Raw genomic sequence first — 25,856 nt, forward strand, 5'->3', positions numbered from 1 at the left:
TTAAAATTTTATTGAAGTTTGTTGCCTTGAAATTTTGATTTCACCCAACTTTTCTTTTTTTGCAGTGTAATGAGAATGTGCTGTGTTTTGTTTTGCTTCCTTGCTTTGGTTTGAACTGCGTTCTCGCCTGCAGCAAACTCAACTTTAGTGCACTTGGAGGAGAAACTGAGACCCTCTTTTTTCAGCAGGCAAAAGTTTTGGGTCTTTGGTCGGCACCAGAGTTCATTTGAGCATTCACACCAGTAAACACCAAACAGACCATGCAACAAAAAACGCCAGAGTTTGTTTCAAGCGGACCAAACAGCCCACATGTTACCTTATTAATATCATCTTTCTCGTCAGGATTTCTCAGCCTTGGATTGTGAGCTTCAAAGCCATGGGTGATGGTGATATATGGATTCAAAATTGGAGCAGTTTATGTTGCTGTCTGGTCTTGAAATTATTCTTAAAATGCAGAAGAAAATATATTTAGTAAAAAAAAGAATATGTGTTTTTCTCTAAATGCACACAGTTGGACAGACTTATATAAAGTCTCAGAGAAACCAAATCAGTGCACGTATGTGACTTGCATTTGATTGTATAGCTAGCTTTATGGTTTCTACACTTTCCTCTTTGTTTCTTATATTGTGTTTTCCATCTAGTCTATTTCCTGTTACTTTTGTTTTGAAACATGCTCTACAAATGAAGTTTGCCTGTTTGGTGATTGAAGTTTTCTGGCAAATCCCTGTAGTTTAATTAAAGGTAATTTGGAGGAGAGAGTGAAGAGAGTGAGAATAAAACCTGCTCAGCTTCTGTATCATTTGTTCTGAAATGAACTATCAGCACTCATTCATCTTAATGACAGCTGGTGTTTAGTGATAGAGTAGCCTCACTGACAGATGAGCGTTAATGGTAAAAGTGGCCCTGATCTTATTGAGAACTCTCTTCAGCCGCGTGGAAGTCTAGTTTTTAAAAAATATATAGTTGGCTTTAAATTTACAGCTGAAACCAGCCGTCAATTATCCATGGACTTACTTATCAACTGGAAAAAAACAGCATCTTGCTTTGCAATAATAAGGTTCTCTTCAGAAAGCGCTAATGATGCAGAACGCTGCAACAATGGAACATGTATGTAACACGTCCATTGTTCGCTCTGCTGTTTATTTCCAGACTCAAGAGTGAAGGAGCCATAATTGCGAGACTTTAAAAGCACTGACCTTTTTGGAATCAAATAACATATGACTTTGAAGTGGGGTCTTCAAAGGGAAGCCAGAGAGGGAGAGAGAGAAGAGGGAAACAAAGAGAGAGGGTATAGAAAAATACATCTGCAGCATATACGCCTCCATATATCTCCCCAGACGCCCACTTAGAGCAGGAGAGGACCTTTACTGGTCAATGTGGAGGCTGCTGATTAATTTAGCCCATTGTGTGCCACATCAAAGTTCAGACGTATTCGGCAACGTCCCAATTGACTCTATTTCTTCTATTAAATGGCCCTAAACTGTGCCAAAGAGACATTTGTAATAATGTCTTTGTGTCTTTCTCTGTAACATGGAAATCAGCGTGATTCCATTGATCTGACAATAACGAGGTAATGCTGCTCTGCTCATATCTCATCAGAGGTGGGCAGAGTAGCCAAAAAATGTACTCAAGTAAAAGTACTGTTACTTAAGATTATAATTACTCAAGTAAAAGTAAAAAAGTATGCAGTGAAAAGACTACTCAAGTACTCAAGAGTACAAGTACTGCGTTTTTTCCGGAGTTATTTTTGAAAGCAACACAAACGGTATAAAATAGTAGCAAACAACATATAAAACAGCAATCTTCAAACTAAAGATACAATATATTGCCATAAGTTGCAAAGGGTGGACCGACAGCATATTAAACCTATTAAATGGATTAAGAATGGGATGTCACTTTAGTTCATATGTGAGTCAAGATCTCGACATGTTTGGGGGCACAAAGAAGGCAGCGTTTTCTTTTGGACCTCTAAACTCAAACATACTTAGTATGTGAGGCCAGGGATGTGGTTGTTGCTCAGTGGGTTCTTCCATTTTCTCCATAAAATATTGGTGTTCTGCTCCTGTGAAAATAGCCACGGACACTTGTTCGGCGCGGAACCGGAGCCATTAAAAAGTGCGCGTTCACTGTTGCTATGGCTACGACCAACATGACAACACTTGTCATCTGACCCAAGTAGCTGCATTTGATTGGCAAGATCATTTCTAATGTTTTTTATTGGTTGAAAGCTGAAGACGTAGAAATAGATCTCGCATGTAATAAAAAAAAAAAGTAACTACCATCACGTAGCCAAATAGAACGGCGTAAAAGTACCGTTCCTTCTTCAAATATATACTCAAGTAAAAGTAAAAGTATGGTCCAAAAAAACTACTCCTAAAATTACAATTTATCCAAAAAGTTACTCAAGTATTTGTAACGGAGTAAATGTAGCGCGTTACTACCCACCTCTGTATCTCATACACGCAGTACTCCCACAACTCATTAAATAATTTTAGTGTGCAAGTGGAGGAAGACTAGAAAAGTTTGGGAATACCCTCCTGTCAGTTCTTATTTGTTAAGGATGGTTTGAAGACAAAAAAACCTCTAAAACATAACTGACACTCGTCCTTAGAGAAAAACATGTTCACGCTTTAACTTCTGTTTCTTCTTTGCATTGTAAAACTCAGAATGTGTTACAAGTTGGGCTTTGACTCTTCTTCTCTACCTGTTCTCTTGTTATGTTATGTCTCCCACGTAACCCCAAATCAACAGCTTATTCACTCTTTTTGTCCTTTTTGTTTTTGCCTCAGAAGAATTGTATTTGTCTGAGTGACAAGATGGAGGCAGAGTATTTTTCTCTGTTGCACGTCTCTGCGGGATTGTTTTGACTGACAGCCCTCTATGGCAGATTTTATGACAGCCGTTGTTCTTTTGACTTTATCTTTATTGTGCCTGTTAAAAGTTTGTTTTGTCCCTTTCATGCTCCTGGTTTTTTTTCTGCCATAAGGGATTTTCTTTGTCTGCATGGATCCATTTTGTCTCCGTGACTGACTGGCTGTTGAGCAGGACTGAATGTCATTGAATGCATCGTCCAGTCCCATTCTGACTCACTGTATGAATCACATCAATCACCTTAAATCTGCTGTCTTTAATTAGGGCCTCGGGGCAATCGCACCGAGCACTGGTCCCATACAGCAATAGCTGTAGGGACCAGTGCCAGAGACTCCATTTAAACTTTAAACAGTAGACACAAGTCTTGTGTATCGGTGTATTAATCCACGTTTCGATAGGTCATATAGTTTTTTACCAATCCCTGTTCAATGACCATGATCATTTTTGGAGAAATTCTGAGATTATAATGGGTGTGTATTGCACGGAATGTTCGTGTCACAGTGTGTGACATCATCGCTCAGAGTGTAGAGGGAGAGGAAAAACTGTCAAAAAATAAATTTGAAAACTGCGCTCCAGGCCGCAAATTCCACTCTACAGAAATAATTTATACATAGAAACGTAGGAAAATTAGTCTTCTCCCTCACAATCCTCTGGTAAAGCTGTCAGAGTTATAGTTTGGGCGTAGGACGCACAGATGATCCACCAACACCACCAACAGCCTCATTGGCTCCCATATTAAAAACGCATGAAGATTTCTAAAATAAGGAAGATGGAACCGTTTTTTTAGATCGCTCTAACAAAGCTATTTTTTAATTTTTCCTTAAAAAAATCATATGTAGACGTTCAGGAAGAACTCGGGACGCTCAAAGTGAAGTCGGATCAATGATAGGTATTATGGTTTTGCCAAAAATGCTTTCTGTTCGAGGCCAGAAATTCGAGTCTGTCCACCTCTGGCTGCTGTCACTCTTTTGGAGCATTAACAGCGGCAGTTAATTCTGTTGATTGCTTTGATCTGATTGCCTTTGATCTTTGATGTGATTACAGTTACAGATACACACACATGCACATATTTTGAGGTTAAAGGGCATAGTTTGAAATCTCTGAAGAATCTCATCATAGTGTACACACACCGGCAGTAGCCCCCGTGGCCCTTTCAGAATTTCCCCAGAGGAAATTTTCTAGTTTACTCTTAATTCCTCCTGTAGCAAAAAAACCCAAAACACTTTACACGGCACGGTTTGAGATTTTGAGCACGTATAGTTAAACATGCATGATTTAATGTGTGTATTGTTTTATTAATCTCAAATATAAGACACACTTCCCGCTGCCGTTCTGCTCCTGAATATTTCACCCTGATTATGAACACACAACAGGAACTTTTTCCAATTACTTTTACTAGGGGAGGCCTTTCTAGTCATCACTACAGTAATTACCTGTGTGCCTATCATTGTTCATCCAATATCTTCTCACACTGAGCTGCGACATATTTAATAGATATAGTAAAACCATTTTTTATTACGCCCTTGCAGGATTAGATTAGTATTTGATGCACCATATGTTTAGAGTCCATTCCTGAGAGTGTGAAGGAATCTTTTATTGACTATAAATAAATCCATTCTGGCTTGTCCATCATCTTTATTCAGGAAAATGAAAGGAAGACAAAAAGAGAGGGGGGGTTCAAGTCACACACACACACACACACACACACACACACACACTAGGGATGGGCTTTTGGAAGAAAACTGCCAAATCGAGCATTTATAACATATATATATATATATGTATGTATATATATATGTGTATATATATGTATGTATATATATATGTGTATATATGTATATATGTATATATATGTGTATATATGTATATATGTATATATTTGTATATATATGTATATGTATATATATATATATGTATATATGTATATATGTATATGTATATATATATATGTATATGTATATATGTGTATATATGTATATGTATATATGTATATGTATATATATGTGTATATATATGTATATATGTATATATATGTATGTATATATATATGTATGTATATGTATATATATGTATGTATATAAATATGTATATATATGTATATATGTATACATATATATGTATATACACACACACACACACACACACACACATATATATATGTGTGTGATACACACACATATATATATGTGTGTGTGTATATATATGTGTGTATATGTATGTATGTGTATTTGTATATATATATATATATATGTATATATGTATATATATACATGTATATATGTATATGTATATATATATATATATGTATATGTATATATATATATATATGTGTATAAAACATACATGGGCAGAATAACAAAAACAGTTAACTAATAAGTGTTTTTCTCAATAACATTTTTATTTTAATGCTTTATTCTAGGGCTCTTAAACACAAACAAGGCATAATCTATTCTATTACGTATTGCGGGGATGCGAAAAAAAAAAAGTGTTTTGTCTCTTTATTTTATAGATGTCTGATTCAATGACTGAGACAATAAGATGGACTATATAGATACTATATCCAGCTGATGTTTGTGGCTCAACACACACTTACTGCAAACATGCAATTACTGTCAGATGGACCGAGCCACGATGGTTGTTAGCTCATAACCCTGGTCTGAGCTGGAGGACCGGAGGGGAAATGAGCCTTGAGCGACAGCAGCAGGAAGTGGCTGCTCTTCCTCTTCCTCTTCCTCTTCCTGCTGCTGGTGTCCTGCTCCTGTCAGGATGGATGCTGACCAGCTCCAGACCTCCTCAGCTCCAGAGTTCTTAATTACCAAACACCTCTGTGACCCGATAATCACGTACAGCTTGTGAATGCACCACTGTGTGTCAGACTAATACTTGACTGCTTCTCCTGCACTCAGCGGCGATAATGAGACTATTTAAAGGTTTTACTGGTCAGCTGTGATTCACTCAAGTACAAGGTGAAGACCAGCCTGACAGACAGGTGTGTGGAATAAATTGGGTCTACTTCATTAGTGCATATAAAAATGAAATAAATTATAAGCGCCCCATCTGCTAATAACTTCTTCCCACTGTGAAATTGCCCCCTGTTGTTCTCAGCCCATGCTATGATTGATCAGAAGGCTAAGCACTTCTCTTAACACCTTCACCTTTGTCTCATCTTCCTCATTCAAGTCAGATATAATGTAGAGTAAGTGTCCTTATTCATAATTCTGACAGAGGGAGACAGGACTTCAGGTTAGGGTCTTGAATGACGAGCTTCATTTTGCAAAATTGACTGCTCGCTGTTCATAGCTAGCTCATTGCACAGCTACTTTTGATGGAAATCAATACTTGTAGGCAATTTGAAATAATTCAGTTGATTTTAATAATATTTTATTGTTGGTTTTTGGATTGTACGGTTGGAACTGTGCAACTCACAGTTACAACCTAATATAGAATGTGTCCATTGTATAATAGTTTAATTGTGCAATAAAAGCTTGTGTATATAAAAAAAAGATCATTCTCAATATGCTGCACTTTCAAAATAAAAAAAAGTAATTGTGCACAAAAATTAGAAATGTCATTGTTGTGCAAAAGTAATTATTGTTGGTAAGTCTCATTGTTTTAATCAGTGTATTTGTATCTTCCAAATATACTTAAATGAGATATAATCCCAAAAATAAAGGTTTTGAATGCCTAAATATAATTAATGGCGTTTTTTAATGTGCCCCTCTGATTTAACACTGGCCCCCACAGTAAAACTGGTCTAGAACCGCCACTGGTTTACCCTGATATGCTCACTCATGTTCATGCTGGATACTTTTCCAGTCTTTTACTATTCGGTGTGAAGCAGCTCTCCTGCAGCAGCAGCTGATAAAGTTACTTCATCAGGTCTAATCGATGGTTTAGAGTTCGGTGAGAGTGTGAGATGTTTGTCCCTCCTCCCACATTTTACTCCATCGACTTGGAAATTCAAAGAAGTTGCTTTCAGTCACAGGTCCAATTCTCTAATCTGCAGCTCCTGCTGCCCCAGACATGCTTTATGTCAGCCCCGACAAATTCTCTGCAAAGCATGTTATCCCCCTCGCTGCAGCACTGTCCACATGCAGCCTCATGTATTCCTGCTGGTTATGGAGCAGGCTGTACTGGGGAACAAGAGAAATTATTTCTGGCAGTGAAAAATATGGAAAACGAAACGTCAAATAACCTGAAGAGACTCCCTAAACACAGCTGCTTGCAGGTTCCTGAATTACTCATTTATAAGTTTTCTTCTTATTTACTGTTAAAACAAAAGATATTTGTGTCTTCAGCGTATTCACAATTTAAAGCAGTCGTAGGTGGAGTCTCCAGACTCTCGTTTCTCTTGCCGGATTCCTGAAGGTATTAAAAAAAAACCTTCCTGAGATGCTACTGTACCTGTGGTATAACTCATCAAAGACAAAACAGAGAATGAATAGAGCAGAATTACCTGTTCCCCAGTGTTCACGTTGCCTGAAGTTGCGTTTTGTCTTATCTAAGTCGGCGAAGAAGTAAAGTGAAAATAAACCCCCGTAAGCCATGAATTTTATTCTTACAAAGCAGTATCTGTTATCATCCTCTGTCTGTCTGTCTGTTTGTCTGTTTGTGTGTTTTTTAATAATAGTGTGTTGATTCTGCTGGTAGAAAGTGAGTCACCACTGCTTTTTCTCTAAATTTAATATATTTGCATGTATGCACTGCATGTTGAGAGATCAAGGGTGGTGTTTCTAGATAGATAGATAGATAGATGGATAGATAGATAGATAGATAGATAGATAGATAGATAGATAGACAGACAATAAAATATAAATAATACAATAAAATACAATAAAATGTAATGTAAAAATACAAATAAAGTGTCTAAAAAATAATAATAATAATAATGATAATAATAATAATGATAATAATAGTAATAATAATAATGATAATAATAATAATGATAATAATAATAATAATAATAATGATAAAAAATGATAATTCTAATAATAGTAATAATAATAATAATAATGATAATAATAGTAATAATAATGATAATGATAATAATAATAATAATAATAATAATAATAATGATAATATTAATAATAATAATACTTCAAGCAATAAAATATAAAAAAACAATAAAATACAATAAAATGTAATGTAAAAATACAAATAAAGTGTCTAACGAAGGAGTATGTGTTAAGGAGTAGAATAGAATTCCAGTGCAGAATAAATATGAATATGCATTATAAAAATGTTGGTGCTATGAAACAAATAAGGTGCAATGAACAGTGTGCATAAAAAAACACATAAAGTGCAAATTCTGCCTATTTGGCTGTCTGTTTATGATTAAGATAGCTCACTTTATGTCTGCTTTGACTGACAGAAAACTGATGATGAGTAGCTCGCTAGGTCAGTAATGTGGCAGCTCTGGAAGCTGGTTAGATCAGCAGACCAATCAGCTTCTTCCTGTGTTTGATTCTTCATCAGTAAACAGTCTGCCCCGGCATGTCGATGCCGCTGCCTCTTTAATGGATGCTTTTATTAAGGCTGATTAGATTAATTGTAGAGGATGAAGACACATTTGCTGTTAGTAGACCCTCAAGGGTAGAAGGAGAAAGGATCAATCAATCGTGTCCATCTCAAACCTCATAATGCACTGCTGATTGTTTGAAGTGCAGAGCTGGAGGAGATTTTTATTGATGTTAGAGAACTCAGGCTTTTCTCTCTCCATCTCTATTATCTATCTATCTCACTCACACACACACACACACACACACACACACACACACACAGAGATCCAGGGAATCTAAGTATCTGCGCCCTCTCTGCCTCCTCAGGCCAATGAAAAGAAGAGTCGTGCTGACAAAACAAAACAAGGAGGGAATTTGTGTTCCACTCATCTAAAAATGACCTATGATATAATAAAAGGGTTGTTTACCACTACAGAAGGGTATGCCTCAGGAAGTTTTTAACAATACACTCTAAAAATCTAAGACTACTTTCTCTTCGTACGTCATACGAGACAAGAAGCAGAACTTGCATCGTGTGTTTTTATCATCTAAGAAGGAAACAGCAATATATATTAGTTGTCAGGCTGTTCTAGCCAATGGTTACTGTGAGTTCCTATGAAATGTAATGCACTGAAGCATGAAGCACATATGTTAAATATGTTAATAGAGGAGGGGTCTTTGTGTCCTGTTGTTGGAAGTCATGTCCAGAAGTGTGTTTTTAAGCATGCCTTTGTTCTTTTGGACTAAACTTAACAAAGTGAGCATTAGCAACATGTTTAAAACAGCAGTCATGATGTTTTTACCAGAGATCATCTACAACATGTGTCAACGTGTGTGTGATAAGAACAGCACTTACATTTTCGTAAGAAATCCAACAAACCCCTTCCTGAAAAGACATTGCAGATTTAAATACGCACATTTTTGTTTTTAACCCTTTTAACAATTTTTAATTAACCCTTTTTCAGGCAAAGAACTATATTTGGTAACTTCAGGTAATATTTCGAGAAAAAAGTTGCAAATTTACTAGATTAAAGTGGCAAATCTACGAGAAAAAAAGTCGCAGATTTAAGAGATTTAAAGTGGCAAATCTGTGCTAAAAAAGTCGCAGATTTACGAGAAAAAAGTGGGAAAAAGCTACTTTTTTCTACCAGATTCACCACTTTAAATCTGATAAATCTACGCATTTTTTTCTCGTAGATTTGCCACTTTAATCTCGTAAACTTTTTTCTCAAAATATTATTTTCGTATTCCTGACAATATATAGAAACCTGAGAATATATATTAAAAGTCTGAGAATATATATTAAAACCTGAGAATATATGTTGAAAATCTGGGAATATATATTAAAACCTGAGAAAATATATTAAAAGTCTGAGAATATATATTAAAACCTGAGAATATATATTGAAGTCTGAGAATATATGTTGAAAGTCTGAGAATATATATTAAAACCTTAGAATATGTATTAAAACCTGAGAATATATATTAAAAGTCTGAGAATATATATAGAAACCTGAGAATATATATTAAAACCTGAGAATATATATTAAAAGTCTGAGAATATATATTAAAACCTGAGAATATATATTGAAGTCTGAGAATATATGTTGAAACCTGAGAATATATATTAAAACCTGAGTATATTAAAAGTCTGAGAATATTTATAGAAACCTGAGAATATATATTAAAACCTGAGAATATATATTGAAGTCTGAGAATATATGTTGAAACCTGATAATATATATTGAAAATCTCATATATATATATATATATATATATATATAATAGGTCACAGCTATAATTATCTGACCCCCACCAGTGTTATTATGCTCTAAGTAACACATCAAAGCAGCAGAGAAGGGGAGGATATAAAATATTAACAATGTTGTGTTTGTGTTTGTGCGTTTCTGTGTTTGTGCATCAGGAAGCAGGAGTGTTTGATTGGCAAGCTTCTATAGAAATATGTGCAGGAGCAGCTGTGTGTACCTACTATTTCCATGTGTGTGGGTGCAGTAATATGTTCAACAAATGACTGTGTTTTTATACACCTCCTACATTTGTGGGAAACTTAATTCCATCAGTAAATGTTTATTGCCAATGTTAATGTTACCATTTAAATGCGACTGGGTTTGCTGCGAGAGTATGTGTTCATTTCACATAGACACACACCACTCTGGCTCCATTTACATCTATGATAGATTGCTCTCAGTTTGGATGATCCAAGTTTTTTGTGCTGATGTCGAGTAGTTTCTCTTGCCGGGTTGTGCTGATGTGGTCTGCAGGTGAGGAGGATGTATAAAGACACATGTGCACACACACACACACACACACACACACACACACACACACACACACACACACACACAGAAAGGTCAAACAGCCATCCACTACCAGAGGCAGTTTTGCAATCCATGCATTTTATTATGCCTGCTGTGTGTTTTCATGATTAAGGATGCACTCGTACTCAGAGCCTGTGAGCTTTTTCTTTCCATGTTAATGATCAGACATCACCTTATATACATATCTATAACTAATATTACATTAAGTGCTGCACCCCTACCCCCAGTAAATGTAAGCAAGGGTAGACGCTAATATAATAATAATGATAATAATAATAATAATAATGATAATAATAGTAATAATAATATTAATAATATAAATAATAATGATAATAATATAATAGTAATTATAATGATAATGATAATGATAATGATAATAATAGTAATAATAATAATAATGTTAATAATAATGATAATAATAGTAATAATAATGATAATGATAATAATAATAATAATAATGATAATGATAGTAATAATAATATTAATAATAATGATAATAATAATAATAGTAATAATAATAATAATAATAATACTGATAATAATGATAATAATAGTAATAATAATAATAATAATAATGATAATAATAATAATGATAATAATAGCAATAATAATGATAATGATAGTAATAATAATAATAATAATAATAATGATAATAAGAATGATAATAATAGTAATAATAATGATAATGATAATGATAATAATAATAGTAATAATAATAATAATAATAATAATAATAATAATAATAATGATTTAGTGGCAAAAGTAAATTTTTGGTGGCCCAAATGTAAACTTAGTTAAAAACAATAAATCCTGAAAGGGCAATTAATCGCAACTTAACACTTTATTAGGCAAACAACCATATTCGGTAACTTCATCGGACATATTAAATAGGATCCCTTATTCTCTGTGAGGTGGTAGAACCACACGGATTTCTGTTGTTTTTGTTATATGAAAAACTCAATAAAGATATTGAACACAAAATTCAAAGAGATATCCAATACAGATATTTCCTGTTATTTTGCATTTATTATACATCTGTCAACATCATCCTCTTTTCTCTCTCTCTATCTCAGTCAAACTTTTCCACCTCCCTCCTCATGATTGAGGTTTGATATTGTGTTCTGGCTCATAGTGAGTGAAATGGTCCCCGTCTTCTCTCTCGGATGCCAGATTTACAGCCAATAGGCCTCTAAAATGGCTTCATTTCCCATCAGCCCCACCCCCCTCAGGGAGCATTTAGTGGAGCTAAAGGCCAATCAGGAGAGTCCAGGGGATCAGTAAAGCCTCGGTCTGAAATCAATCCTCAGAGTTCACCAGCTCATGACTCTGGGGCACCGGGGGAATCAACATCACATCGACAAATTCATTTTAACCAGACAGAGCTCCTTCACGAGGACCAAACGTCCTGTCAATGTCAATTATTTAACCCATAAGAACCAATGGTGACACCCTTGTAACAAACACTTTAAATCTTCTAGAATCTAAGAATAAACCCATTTAACACTTCTAACCCATTAATAGTTTGTCCTGTGTTGCATTTAACTTGTTCTGACCATATTTCCTGTCACAATTTTGATATATGTTATAGAGATGCAAACAAAAAGGCAAATGGTTATTTATGTTTTTATTATTATTAATTTGTTACTTAAAAACAAAACTGAAAAATAATTTGTTGTTAAACAGCATTATTAATGTCACAAGTTTGATATATGTTGTGGAGATGCAAAGAAAAAGTCAAATTTATGTTTCTGTAAGCAGAAAATGTGTCTAGTTTATTTATTTTAAAATAAGAAATATTATGAACATAAATACCATAAACGCCCAATGTAACATATATATGTCACATCACAGATCTTTGACATTTAGGGGTAATATTTTTTTTAAAACATCATAAATGTGTTCTATGTGGTCCACTTGGTCTGTGGTATATCCCCATAATGTTCCTTTAAACATATTTAGGTCTGGGTTATTATGGGTTAAAAAAAAGGAGATGGCATGACATAATAATACATGTGCAACGTATTCAGGACACCTTGTTGAATTTGCTGTATTAAATGTGCCAATCACAAGAAAAGCAGACAAATACAAAGAGGATTTTCAACTGCAGCTTCATTTAAGAACAATTTAGGATCAAACAGTCTGTCAGCATGCAGATAAAACAAAAAAAAAACAATGAGTACTGTATCTGAAGCTTCCTACCTGTTGCTTAAACTGTATTTTAAATAATGAATTCACCCTCTGGCTGCTGGCGATCTCAAGGCAAAGAAAATAACAGAGGATTTAAAGTAAAGGCTCTGGGGTTAAGACCATATTGACAGAAAGTCGTGTAGAGCAGACGGTTCACTCTAAAATGGAAATTAATTATGATCAGAGGCAAAGTAATCAAATGTAATATACAACAGGAAATTCCTTTACCACCTCAGGCAAACTACAAATTGGATATTTAGACTATGAAGAGAATATTTTGTGTTCTTCCCAGTAAATTGATGCACTTATTTTATTAGCAAAAATGATATTTACTGCATAATGTTGACAGTGTCCTGAAATACTGCTGACTCGGCTCACAAAATGAGCAAATACAAGCAAGTAGACGAAGCTCATGAGTTGACATTCTACAACAGGGGTCTCAAACTCAAATTACCTGGGGGCCGCTGGAGTCAGTATCAAAGTGACCAAAAAAAGAAAAAAAATGACAGAAAAAAAACTAAATTACGTAAAAAAGACACAAAATGACAAAAAAAAAAGACACATAATTACTTTTAAAAAAAAAGACACAAAATTACCAAAAAAGAGACAAAATGACAGAAAAAAACACTAAATTACTTTAAAAAAGACACAAAATTACCTAAAAAAAGACACACAATTATTAAAAAAAAGACACAAAAGTATTTAAAAAAGACACAAAATTACCAAAAAAAAAAGACACAAAATTACCACACAAAAAAAGTAATTAAAGGGACCTTATACACACAACACGGTAAAGTGCCATTCATATAAAACTCACATTAAACTTTCATATCAAGGTTGGGGCCACAAAATATCGTCACGAGGGCCGCAATTGGCCCGCGGGCCGCAAGTTTGAGACCCACGTTCTACAATATCTGACAAAGCAGGAAATGTAAGTCACAAAAAAAACCCACAAAGACAATGACGAGCGCTGGAGAATTTGTCTCTGCCTAATTAAATCTGCAGGGTAATTTAGCTCTGCAGGCACAGGGACGGCTCCTCATTCATCATTAGATATGTGACAATATGCTCTGATTTGCTTTGTGCTGCACCACTATGTTCATGTTTAATTTTTAGAGTTGAACTATTAAATCACAGGAAAGGAATATGACCTCTCCGGGGCTTTTTGGCAAAGGAAGGAGAAGAGTTTTATTGAAAGGCTTCATTTAGTGAAGACGTGTCGGTTCATCAGGTCGACTGGTTCTGACCTCACGGTGAAAAGTCTGACCCAGTGTTTGGCCTTGAGGCTTTTAGAGCTGAAAGTTTGTTTTCCAGGTCATTTGGCTCTGAACAGACTACCCTTTCAAGTACCGAAATTCTAATAATTCAGAAAAATATTAATTCATAATCTTTATCCACTTGTTTATTTTGTTTTTCTTGCCAGGCTTTAGAATAAACATGCAGGAGATGCATCAGAAACCTGAGCAAGGTCACACTAACTATTAACCCTTTATCATGCAAAGAACTGTATTTGGTAATATTTCAAGAAAAAAATTGCAAATTTACTAAATTAAAGTGGCAAATCTACAAGAAAAAAAGTTGCAGATTTAAGAGATTTAAAGTGACAAATCTGCGCGAAAAAAGTCGCAGATTTACAAGAAAAAAGTGGGAAAAAAGCAACTTTTTTCTCCCAGATTCACCACTTTAAATCTCATAAATCTGCACATTTTTTTCTTGTAGATTTGCCACTTTAATCTCGTAAACTTTTTTCTCAAAATATTATTTTTGTATGTTTTTTTTTTTACACATTCTGGCAGTATGTAATATCCTCCAATATTCTCTAGGGTTGAAATTTGGAATTTGCAAGTATTTCAATGAGTGTCCTATTAAGGGTTAAAGTGGTGAATCTGGGAGAAAAAAGTTGCTTTTTCCCCACTTTTTTTCTCGTAAATCTGCGACTTTTTTTGCGCAGATTTGCCACTTTAAATCTCTTAAATCTGCAACTTTTTTTCTTGTAGATTTGTCACTTTAATCTAGTAAATTTGCAACTTTTTTCTCGAAGTATTACCTGAAGTTACCAATGTAGTTATTTTCCCACTTTTTTCTCGCAAATCTGTGCGAAAAAAGTTGCAGATTTACGAGAAAAAAGTGGAAAAAAACAACTTTTTTCTCCCAGATTCACCACTTTAACCCTTAATATGGCAAGCATTGAAATACTATTAATAATATTTTGAGAAAAAATTTTACAAGATAAAAGTGGCAAATCTACAAGAAAAAAATGCATAGATTTAAAGTGGCAAATCTACAAGAAAAAAGTTGCAGATTTAAGAGATTTAAAGTGCTGAATCTGGGAGAAAAAAGTTGCTTTTTTGCGCGCAGATTTGCCACTTTAAATCTCTTAAATCTGCAACTTTTTTGCGTGCAGATTTGCCACTTTAAATCTCTTAAATCTGCAACTTTTTTCTTGTAGATTTGCCACTTTTATCTAGCAAATTTGCAACGTTTTTCTCGAAATATTACCTGAAGTTACCAAATATAGTTCTTTGCCTGATAAAGGGTTAAAGTATTAGCTGTAAACTGTATTCCTCCCTCTGAGTTTAGTTCTCATGATGTAACTTCAGCCCTCTTAATGACTCGTTCAGTGTCTCAGTCTCGTTCAGCATGGTGCTGCATGTTAAATCAGCTTTGGACAAACCAAACTCACCCTGTGTCAACCAGCTGAGACTCATCAGAGGAGATCTGTCCCAGATGATTCTGACTTAATGCATTTTGACTCATTATCAGGCAGCCACCAGACTCTGCCTCAACCTTGACCCTGTTAATACAGTCTGCCCTTGAATCTGCAGCTTAAAAGTCTGTGACTCTGTTAATGAGACTCACAGATTGACTGAAGGTCTTTGGTTTGAGTTGCATATTGCTGCTTGTGTCTGTTGTTCCTGACAGATGATGTGAGCATGATGAAATGAAAGCAAAAATATGGCTGATCAAATAACATCAAATAGATGCAGAGAACGGGTTTAATATTAAATTGTTTGCAGGATTGTAATGATGTTGGTTTGCTTGTTGCTTTTATTGAGCTGCCAGTGCTTTTGGTGCAGTGTGTGCAATTTTCCCTGCTTTGTTCTTTCTATAGAGACAAAAGTGCTGCTATTCTTCATCAATAGTTCATCAGCAAAGAAAAACACAGTAACTGGGTTGCAAAAAATACAGTTTTTATATCTTAAAGCAGCAAAACGAATGGATAGACTTAGTTTGTGCACCAGTAACACCAAAACCAGGAGTTCAAATGATATATGTGGTCAAAATAAGTGACCCATGATGTCTATTTGAACATGATGAATTGAGGAAGACATGTTGTGCCACTTTGTGTGAAAGTTTTCTTTTACATTGGTAGAGAGACTCGACGCGCAGATGCACATTTCATTTAAGAAGAAGCACTTCTGATATATTTTCTGAGGGCATAAATTAAACATTGACATTGACTTCTGTTGATAAATGTGTTGGAAGTAAAATAAATACTCTTTTAATGTTTTTACCTTGGGGCACAATGATAGAGATACAGGAAGTGATCTTAGCTCCAGGTCTACTTACATAGAACCATATCTTCAAGCTGTCAACAGATTGGATTTGCTGATCTTCATTGCCATTAAGTTTCTTATAAGATGACAGACATTCTTTTATTTGTTATGGTGTTTTTTTGCCAATATAATTTGAACTGTTTGCATGACATGCACAATCCCATTCTGCAACCCAAGAGCTCAACACAACAGAGAGGAGGCAACAACAACGATAACATCCTTTATTGTCATGTTTCACTCTGGACACAACGTCCCCCAAACCTAAGGTGAATATTTTGTACTATAGCAGTGCCAACTAAGTTGCCCAAGAAATGTCTCACGTGATTGCAAACTCAAACCAAAAGCAGATAGTCGTCTTACTAAAACATAATTCATGACTGAAGAAATAGTGCAAAAAAGCTTTCTTTTGGCTGCATTAGGTGGTTTTTGCCTTTGTTGGAAGTAAGTCTAAATGCACTAAATATAATATGGAAACACTCACATTTAACTCATGTGACTGATCAGCTGTTTCTGCTGTGTGCTTCTTTATGCGTATTTTATTAATTTGTCTTTGTCTCCAAACAGGATCAAACGTGGCCAATACTAGCCAATTACATATAAAAACAATCAAAATTTGCTAAATTGAGTAAAATTCCTGAAGACATCTCTCCATTTCTCTAGATGGGTTCTGTTTACTGATGGATATCAGCGGTTCTTAACCCTTTATCGGGCGAAGAACTATATTTGGTAACTTCAGTGGATATCAAAATGAGGTCGACAAAAAAGTTGCAAATTTACTAGATTAAAGTGGCAAATCTGTAACTAAGTTGCCCAAGAAATGTCTCACGTGATTGCAAACTCAAACCAAAAGCAGATAGTCGTCTTACTAACACATAATTCATGACTGAAGACTGAAGTCACTTTAGAATCACTCAGGTTGGCTGTAGGTGTTACTGGCAACATTTACTGGCATTTGTTGCCATTACTGGCATGTGTATACAGCAACCCAGCCAACTCTGAGCACCTTATTGCTGACAAATGGTACAAACCTTGTGAAGATTGATTCATCATGTTTCATCTAATGGGTGACTGATGCTTTGTATTCCAAAGTATCAGCCCCCACAAACGCACCACACTCCGCTCTGACTAACTCTCATCTGGCACGCACTGTTGTTTGTTAAAAAAGACGTAAGAAGAGTGGCGAGTGGGCTGATGGCAGGAGGAAGATAACATCGTCACGAGGTGAGAAATAGTAGTCAGGGACTATTTCTGGGCACGAGCCCAACTGGGCCAAATCCTGACCTCTTTCTGAGTCCAAATCAACTTTTTACTGTCATAAACAAGTAGGCCTTTTTCAGGGAACAAGAAATGGATTAACAACTTAACTCTATGGAGTCTTTGGCTATTTTGTCCATTTTTGAATTATTTTCATGTCTTTGTAAGTCATTTTGTGTCTTTTTTTGGTCATTTTGTGTCTTTTTTTTGTCATTTTGTGTCTTTTGGTGTCTTTTTTGTCATTTTGTGTCTTTTGGTGTCTTTTTTGTCATTTTGTGTCTTTTTTTGGTCATTTTGTGTCTTTTTTTAGTCATTTTGTGTCTTTTGGTGTCTTTTGTCATTTTGTGTCTTTTTTTGGTCATTTTGTGTCTTTTGGTGTCTTTTTTTGTCATTTTGTGTCTTTTTCTGGTCATTTTGTGTAATTTTTTAGTCATTTTGTGTCTTTTTAGTCATTTTGTGTCTGTTTTTAGTCCTTTAGTCCAACATAAAATGTGATTTTGAATCTTTTTTTTACTTTCAAAACACTATCATGCTCAATAAAGAATTTTAAATGTTGCAAATGTGCATTCATTTCAGAGTACACTGAGACATTAAACTGCATAATTTTCAATTAAATTCTGGAAAAGTTGGTGTGTTCTAAAACTTTTGACCAGTAGTGTATAAAAACAATCAGAATTTGCTAAATTGAATAGTTCATCAGCAAAGAAATAGTAGTCAGGGACTATTTCTGGGCACTTGCCCAACTGGGCCAAATCCTGACCTCCTTTAGAGTCCAAATCAACTTTTTACTGCCTGCAGGACAGCAGGCGGCCCATTGTTAAACCCTGCATTAGCTTTCATGCAGACTCTTATCCCTCCTTGTGTTGTATACCTGCACTGAAAGATTATGGATGTGCAGTAAAGCTTTATGTTTTCTCCGCCCTCTACATTATCACTCCTCTGAGTGTGCTGCCACCCAGTCAGCAGGACAGCTAATAGGCTAGTAAGCAGTTAACAGGCTCCTGTTGGGGACGTTAGCATAGCAACACCACAGCTATGAATGTGTTATCGGGTCTCGCCATGGCAACACAGAGCCAACTTTTAATGAGTGGGTCTGAGCTGGGACGTTGTTGTTGTGTCAGTGGAATTTTTTAGAAGAATATTAATTAGCAGAATGAAAGGCAACGTAAAGCGCCCTTGTTGCTATATGACAAGCATGCTTTTACTGCTGCTGATGCTTTCCTCTTTTGTCAAAGCCCATTAACAAAATGCAATGCTAGAAGCTTTAATTATTACAATTAGACATAAAGAGTCAAGCTGTCAGTCTATTTGAGAGGAGGTGTGTGGCTAAAATATCCTAATTATCATATTTACAGCCATGTGGAAATCAGCTAGCTTTTTTGTTTGTAAACATCTTTCTCCAGCATATTTTTTAGAAAAGCTTCTCGGTGTCAGCAGCAGAATGAAGCTGCTCATGTGAGTGTGTTGCAAACATCAACAGGACACACACACACACACACATAGGGATGGGTACCGAATGCGATACTTTCATAGGTACCGACCGAATTCCGTCGGTACTACCGAGTACTGATTCATGTAAAATCAAAACGGTACCATGTTTCGGTACCTAAACGACGTTAACTTTAAACTGATCATTGATTTCAACCAGTTTTCATTTGACGTCTTTGATTAACAAGCGTGCTGACGATCGCACTATTTTTTATTTTTTTATTTCCCTCCTCGTCTGGTCCTGTCTGCTCACCGCGGCCACTAGCTGCTGCCCTCTTCCACCCCGGCGCAGAGACGAACAGCCGGCTCTAGGCCTGTTAGCCGCCAGCTGCTAGCCGCCAGCTGCTATCTCTCCAATGTCTCTACCCGGGCTTGGCCTTCGTCTGTCTCCAGATTGGACCTTCCTTACTCCGTTTGCTCTCTCCATTCTTCTGTAGACCAGTCATTAGCAGCTAGCAGCTAGCTGCTGCATCTCTGGTCCTCCGCTAATACTCCGCTCTTCACCTCAGGAACATTACCCGCCACTTTACTCCAAACTGTCTCGCTGAAATTAAATCCCTCGGACTCCTGTGCATCCTCGATATGTGCACAGAGCAGCCCAACTCAACTTTGTTTATTCCAACCATGCCACGCCCACAATACTGTCTGACCGGTGCTGCGCCACACAGCTACGACGTCATCACAACAAATCACACGTGCACTTGCAACCTTTTTTTTTTCTCCTCTGTGCACTTGCCACCTGAGTGCTCCTCTGCATTCTTTGATAACGCTGCAACCTTCATGTTACAAAATGCACGTTCACTCAACAATAAAGCACTGCTCATCCTGGATTTTATATTGTTTTGATATATTTTTTAAAGTTTATATTTTGAGAAATAAATATGTTGAATTGAAAAAATTAGATTTTATTATTAAACAAATAAACATTCGGTACAAAAGTACCGAAAATTGGTACCGTTGAGTACCGGTACCGATTCCCAGGTACCGGGTATCGGTACCGTATCGGTTCAAATGTGAAAGGTACCCATCCCTATTTGCAAACATCAACAGGCCACACACACACACACACACACACACACATTGTGAGAAGAAGTAAACCAGACGTTGGGGGGAAAAAAACTTTTTTTGAGGTGTAAAATCCCAGTGTTGTTTGTATTACCAGTGAAACTAAGTGTGAGGAAGAGGAGGGAGGACCGGCTGGTTCTTGCTAATTTACAGGTCTGCCAGAGAAAACTCAACCGGCAAGAGTTGTAAGAAATACTTAAAGCTGTGAAATGAACTCCAGATCGGAGGAATGAGCCGCCGGTGGATGTACGATGTGTTCCTGTTGACTTTACTGCAGGGTTTTTATCTATGGGGATCTGAATATGTTTGCTTTTCTATGCAAGACTTAGGACTTGGCAGAGAACCATGAGCCTGAGGTTTTTTTTTGTGTGGCAGCTGATGTGTGTTTGTAGTAGGTTGAAGAATTTATGTCTCAGAAATAATGGCTGCATTTTTGTACTTTGCTCTGAGGCGATGTTACTGTTTTATGCCGCTGTGTATTGTGTGTCAAGTTGAACTCTGGTCAGGTCTCGTATTCATCAAACATGAAGACAAGAATTGCACAGTAAAGGGTCAACTTTGGAGTGGAAAAGTTGTTGAGTGTGTGTGGAATGAAACATTTATCAAGCAACTTGGGCTCAAATTGAAGTGCAGGAGTGAGATTCAAGAGCCGTTCTCAATCACAGCTCTGATCAAATGATTCATCACAGATTAATCAGAGAAGGAACAGGCAGCCAGCAACAGTACACTGTAAAAAATGTTTGTATAAATTACAGTAAAACAATGTCAAATTGCATCAGAAATAGGGAGTAAAATTAAAAATTGTGCATCACCGTAGTAGACACTTTTTATTACCGTAAATCAAACAATAGCACAAAACTTTTACTTTTACTGTCATAAACTGTAGGAAACACACAGTTTTGCTGTAAAAATATAAGATTTTATATATATATATATATATATATATATATATATATATATATATATATATATATATATATATATATACTTAGGTTTATAGCAAAGGATTTTTACTTAGTCCAAAATTTTAGCCATTTGCCTTTTATTTTCTCTGTTTCAGTTGCAGTATTCTGGGCCAGATGTTCCCATCCTCTGTTAGACTCTCTTTGTGTGTGTGTGTGTGTGTGTGTGTGTGTGTGTGTGTGACAGCATTGTCAGTCAGAGCAGCTGCAACCTTTTCAGCAGAGGTCATAGGTCACTGAGACAGGAAGTGCCGAGCAGCCGGGGCTGTTGAACCTCAGCGCGGTAGCTGCAGAAACAGCTTCTTGAAGAGGAAGCTATTGTAAATGCTGGAGCTGTAAAAGTCAATAGAAAGTCAGAGTGAAGGCAGTGACAGGCCTCTCCTCTCCTCTCTCCTGTGACAGAATAGAAATGAGGCTGGAGATCACAAAGCGCTCATGTCAATAAGGTATAAAGGTTTTGTCATAAAAGAAAGCCAAAGATCCGACACTTTAAATGTAATTCTGGTTCTGACCCTGGACTTTTCCTTTAACCCGTCTAAATGGATGCACATCTTTTCTGACATACTTGAATAACGATGTGAAAAAGGGGAATTTTAAAATCCCACTTTCTCATTCCTTTTGTGTCCCTCTTTCTGCAGACGCCAACTGCAACATGACCATGACTTCTAACTCCTTGACGATGCCCATGTCAGACCCCAGCGCCTGGGCAACAGCCATGAGCAACCTGGGGATGCCTCCGATCAGCATGACTGGACAGCAACTCCTGCCAGGTACACAGGAAACATGCTGCAAAACAGGCTGCACCAGAGCTGGGCAATAGGCGGCCCGCGGGCCACATCCGGCCCGTTGGCTGTCCCTGTCAGGCCCGCGTGAGGTTACCCAGAAATTAGAAATCTATACAACCGCAGTGCTTTTATTTTGCATTGAAATGAATGGGACGGCCGGCAAAAAATGAGCGAAAAAAGAACAATAATTGGAGATTTTTAAACGTCTACTTCTCCGGCATAATTTCACCTAGAGACTCTATTTAAACTTTAAACAGTAGACACAAGTCTTGTGTATCGGTGTATTAATCCACGTTTCGATAGGTCATATAGTTTTTTATCAATCCCTGTTCAATGACCATGATCATTTTTGGAGAAATTCTGAGATTATAATGGGTGTGTATTGCACGGAATGTTCGTGTCACAGTGTGTGACATCATCACCAGAGTGTAGAGGGAGAGAAAAAACTGTCAAAAAATAAATTTGAAAACTGCGCTCCAGGCCGCAAATTCCACTCTACAGAAATAATTTATACATAGAAACGTAGGAAAATTAGTCTTCTCACTCACAATCCTCTGGTAAAGCTGTCAGAGTTATAGTTTGGGCGTACGACGCACAGATGATCCACCAACACCACCAACAGCCTCATTGGCTCCCATATTAAAAACGCAGGGAGATTTCTAAAAGAAGGGAGATGTAACAGTTTTTTTAGATCACTCTAACAAAGCTATTTTTTCATTTTTCTTAAAAAAAAACATATGTAGACGTTCAGGAAGAACTCAGGACGCTCAAAGTGAAGTCGGATCAATGATAGGTATTATGGTTTTGCCAAAAATGCTTTCTGTTCGAGGCCAGAAATTCCAGTCCACCTCTGGCTGCTGTCACTCTTTCATTAACAGGTGTCAGTTAATTCTGTTGATTGCTTTGATCTTTGATGTGAGAACAGTTACAGATACACACACACACATGCACGTAAGCACACACACACACACATATTTTGAGGTTAAAGGGCATAGTTTGAAATCTCTGTAGAATCTCATCATAGTGTACACACACCGGCAGTAGCCCCCGTGGCCATTTCAGAATTTCCCCAGAGGAAATTTTCTAGTTTACAATTATAAATGTTAAAGTGATTTAGTGATTGGAGTATTTACTCCTTTTTTACTGCTATATTTGATTTACTCCACATTAACAGTCTTATCATAACATGTATTGTTATCAGTAGCAGCTCAAAACCAGATAATTTACTGTATTTCAGAAAGCGATTAAATTAATATTAAGCAGAATTTAGTTCAGAGTTTTGGTCCGGCCCCTGCAACCTTCGTGGTATTGGTCATGTGGCCCCTTGGGAAAATGAATTGCCCATCCCTGGGCCACACTGTTGTACTATGCAGTTAATATATTGATTCGGGGATTTCTGCCCCACAGCTCATAAAAATTAACTTGTTGGACTTATTTTGACGAGGATGTACTGTAAGTACGGTATAGCTGCCTACATGTTTCGAGGTGGGAGAAACAGCCGTTGAAAAGTTACAGAGGTTTCTTTTTTTTTTGGTTATTGCCTTGAATCCACAGACTTGCTGGGAAAAAATGTGTGTAGGAGGACATATGAGTAACAGCGTTTCCTCCCCCTCCGCTGCCCTCAGAGTGCCCTTGAGCAAGTCGCTGAGCATCAGCAGGAGAAGTCGTACTCATCATCGCTGGGCAGCTCCCCATGCGTCAGTGTTTGAATGTCTGGAGCTTCCCCTCCTCTGCATCCACTCCCCCAGGCAGTTATAATTAAGAATGTGCTGTTAGCTCATTTTCCTCAAGTAAAGGTTTGAAAATGCCAAATGTGTCCACAGGATGATGATGGTGTGTGTGTCTGTGTATGTTTTTATACCTAAGTGGGGTCCGTGGGGGTGGAGAGTCATCCTTGTCTGACTGTACAAAGTCCAGCTGGAGCTCAGGATGTTCTCATTATGTGGTAACACCTTCGAGGAGTTCCTTTGCTTTCCCACGACTCACCACAGAGTTAGTAGCCGTCATCCGGCCCCCAGGGGGCTGAACTGGTCCTTCCTGATTGGCTAAGCATATCAGTGTTCATTTTAGATTTAGTCTTTGTTTTCTCACAAAAGGCTGATTAGTTTTAGTCACAGTTAGGTCATTTTAATCCAATGCAATGCATGCTGCAGAACAGGCTACACCAGAGCTGGGCATTAGGCGGCCCGCGGGCCACATACGATACAATCTATACAACCGCAGTGCTTTTATTTTGAAGGCTGTTTACGTATATCTGCCTGCATGCATACCTACCTGCAAAGACTCGACTCTTTAACTCAGTAGTTCTCAACCTTTTTGAGTCGCGACCCCCAATCTAACATACATGTAGAAAAAAGGAAACAAAATGACCAAAAAAGACACAAAATCACAAAAAAGACACAAAATGACCAAAAAAGACACAAAATCACCTAAAAAAGATAGAAAATGACCAGAAAAGACAAAGAATTAGTTTAGATTTAGCTAACAACTATTACCCTAAGTCAGAATGTTTACTCTCTTAACCCTTTATCAGGCGAAGAACCGTATTTGGTAACTTCAGCAGATATCCAAAATAAAAAATACAAATATTTTGAGAAAAAAGTTGCAAATTTACTAGATTAAAGTGGCATATCTACAAGAAAAAAGTTGCAGATTTAAGAGATTTATAGTAGCAAATCTGCGGGGGAAAAAAGTCACAGATTTATGAGAAAGAAGTGGGGAAAAAGCCACTTTTCTCACAGATTCACCACTTTAAATCTCGTAAATCTGCAACTTTTTTTCTTGTAGATTTGCCACTTTAATCTAGTAAATTTGCAACTTTTTTCTCTACCCCATTTTGATATCCACTGAAGTTACCAAATGGGGGGTTAATTTTGTCAGCAATTTAGTTTTACTTTAAGTCCTGTGTGCAATATCTTTTTTATTTATCAAATTATAGTGAACATTTCAGTAAACCTACCTCCCATAACATTACATGTGATCCTTATCTGATGAAAAATGCAGGTTGAAGTTCTCCTCACAGGTCATGTCACATGTCTTCCTCAGTCAACCAAAGTCAACCCACAAACCTCAAACTTTTGTCTTTATCGTTGCATAATTGTCAGGACTGAGGAAGAGAGAGACTGATTGAGTGCCTCAGTGCCAATTGTGACTGTGTGTGTGTGTGTGTGTGTGTGTGCATGTTGTCAAGAGAGCGACAAAGTGACAAACTTCTTAATTTTTTTAAGGGCTTTTTTTTTTTTTGTCTTGCTGTAGAAGCACAGGTTTAGTTACCTTTGGCCAGAGCTGGCAGCCGTTTCTCTCTGTTTATCGTCTTTATGCTACGCTAAGAAAACTGGCTACTGGCAGGAGCTTCATATTTAACAGACTGATATGAGACTGCTGCTTATCCTTTGCAGGAATGATAATTATCGCATCTCCCAGCATATCAAACTGTTGCACTGAAAGACACGTGTTTGAATAGGGTGACCATATTTTGATTTCCAAAAAAGAGGACAATCGGCACGGCCTCGAGACACAAATTCAGACAGGCTTCTCGGAGGTTGATGAACACGCTTTATTATGCTTCAATGGTGCAAAATTAATTTCTGTAATAAAATAAAATGAAATCTGTAAAAACTTAAAAGCTCTCGTAGACTCTTTTCAAATAAATGAATAAATAATATGAAATAATGTTCTAAATATGAGCTCTTCTGTTAGAAAATCTAGCTTCAACAATATATCTCTTAATAACTGCAATAAGATAAATAATAGAAGAGTCTCACAAAGATACTAACTTAACAAACAAAAAGGATCTATACGTTTCATCTTTAGTTGTCTTTGAGCTTTGAGATCTCCAGCACCTTTATTA

General features: G+C 36.6%; 1 protein-coding gene across 1 annotated transcript in view; it reads left to right on the forward strand.

The window, feature by feature from the left end:
• Positions 1-25,856, forward strand: part of LOC131981619 (ecto-NOX disulfide-thiol exchanger 2-like) — a 331,480-nt gene that overhangs the window by 174,446 nt on the left and 131,178 nt on the right. Inside the window, exon 3 of the mRNA XM_059346003.1 lies at positions 21,860-21,991. Coding sequence (XP_059201986.1) covers positions 21,860-21,991 — 132 coding nt within the window. The remainder of the gene's footprint in view (positions 1-21,859; positions 21,992-25,856) is intronic.

This window comes from Centropristis striata, chromosome 12 (assembly GCF_030273125.1).
Source record: "Centropristis striata isolate RG_2023a ecotype Rhode Island chromosome 12, C.striata_1.0, whole genome shotgun sequence".
In the NCBI taxonomy this organism is placed as follows: Eukaryota; Metazoa; Chordata; class Actinopteri; order Perciformes; family Serranidae; genus Centropristis; species Centropristis striata.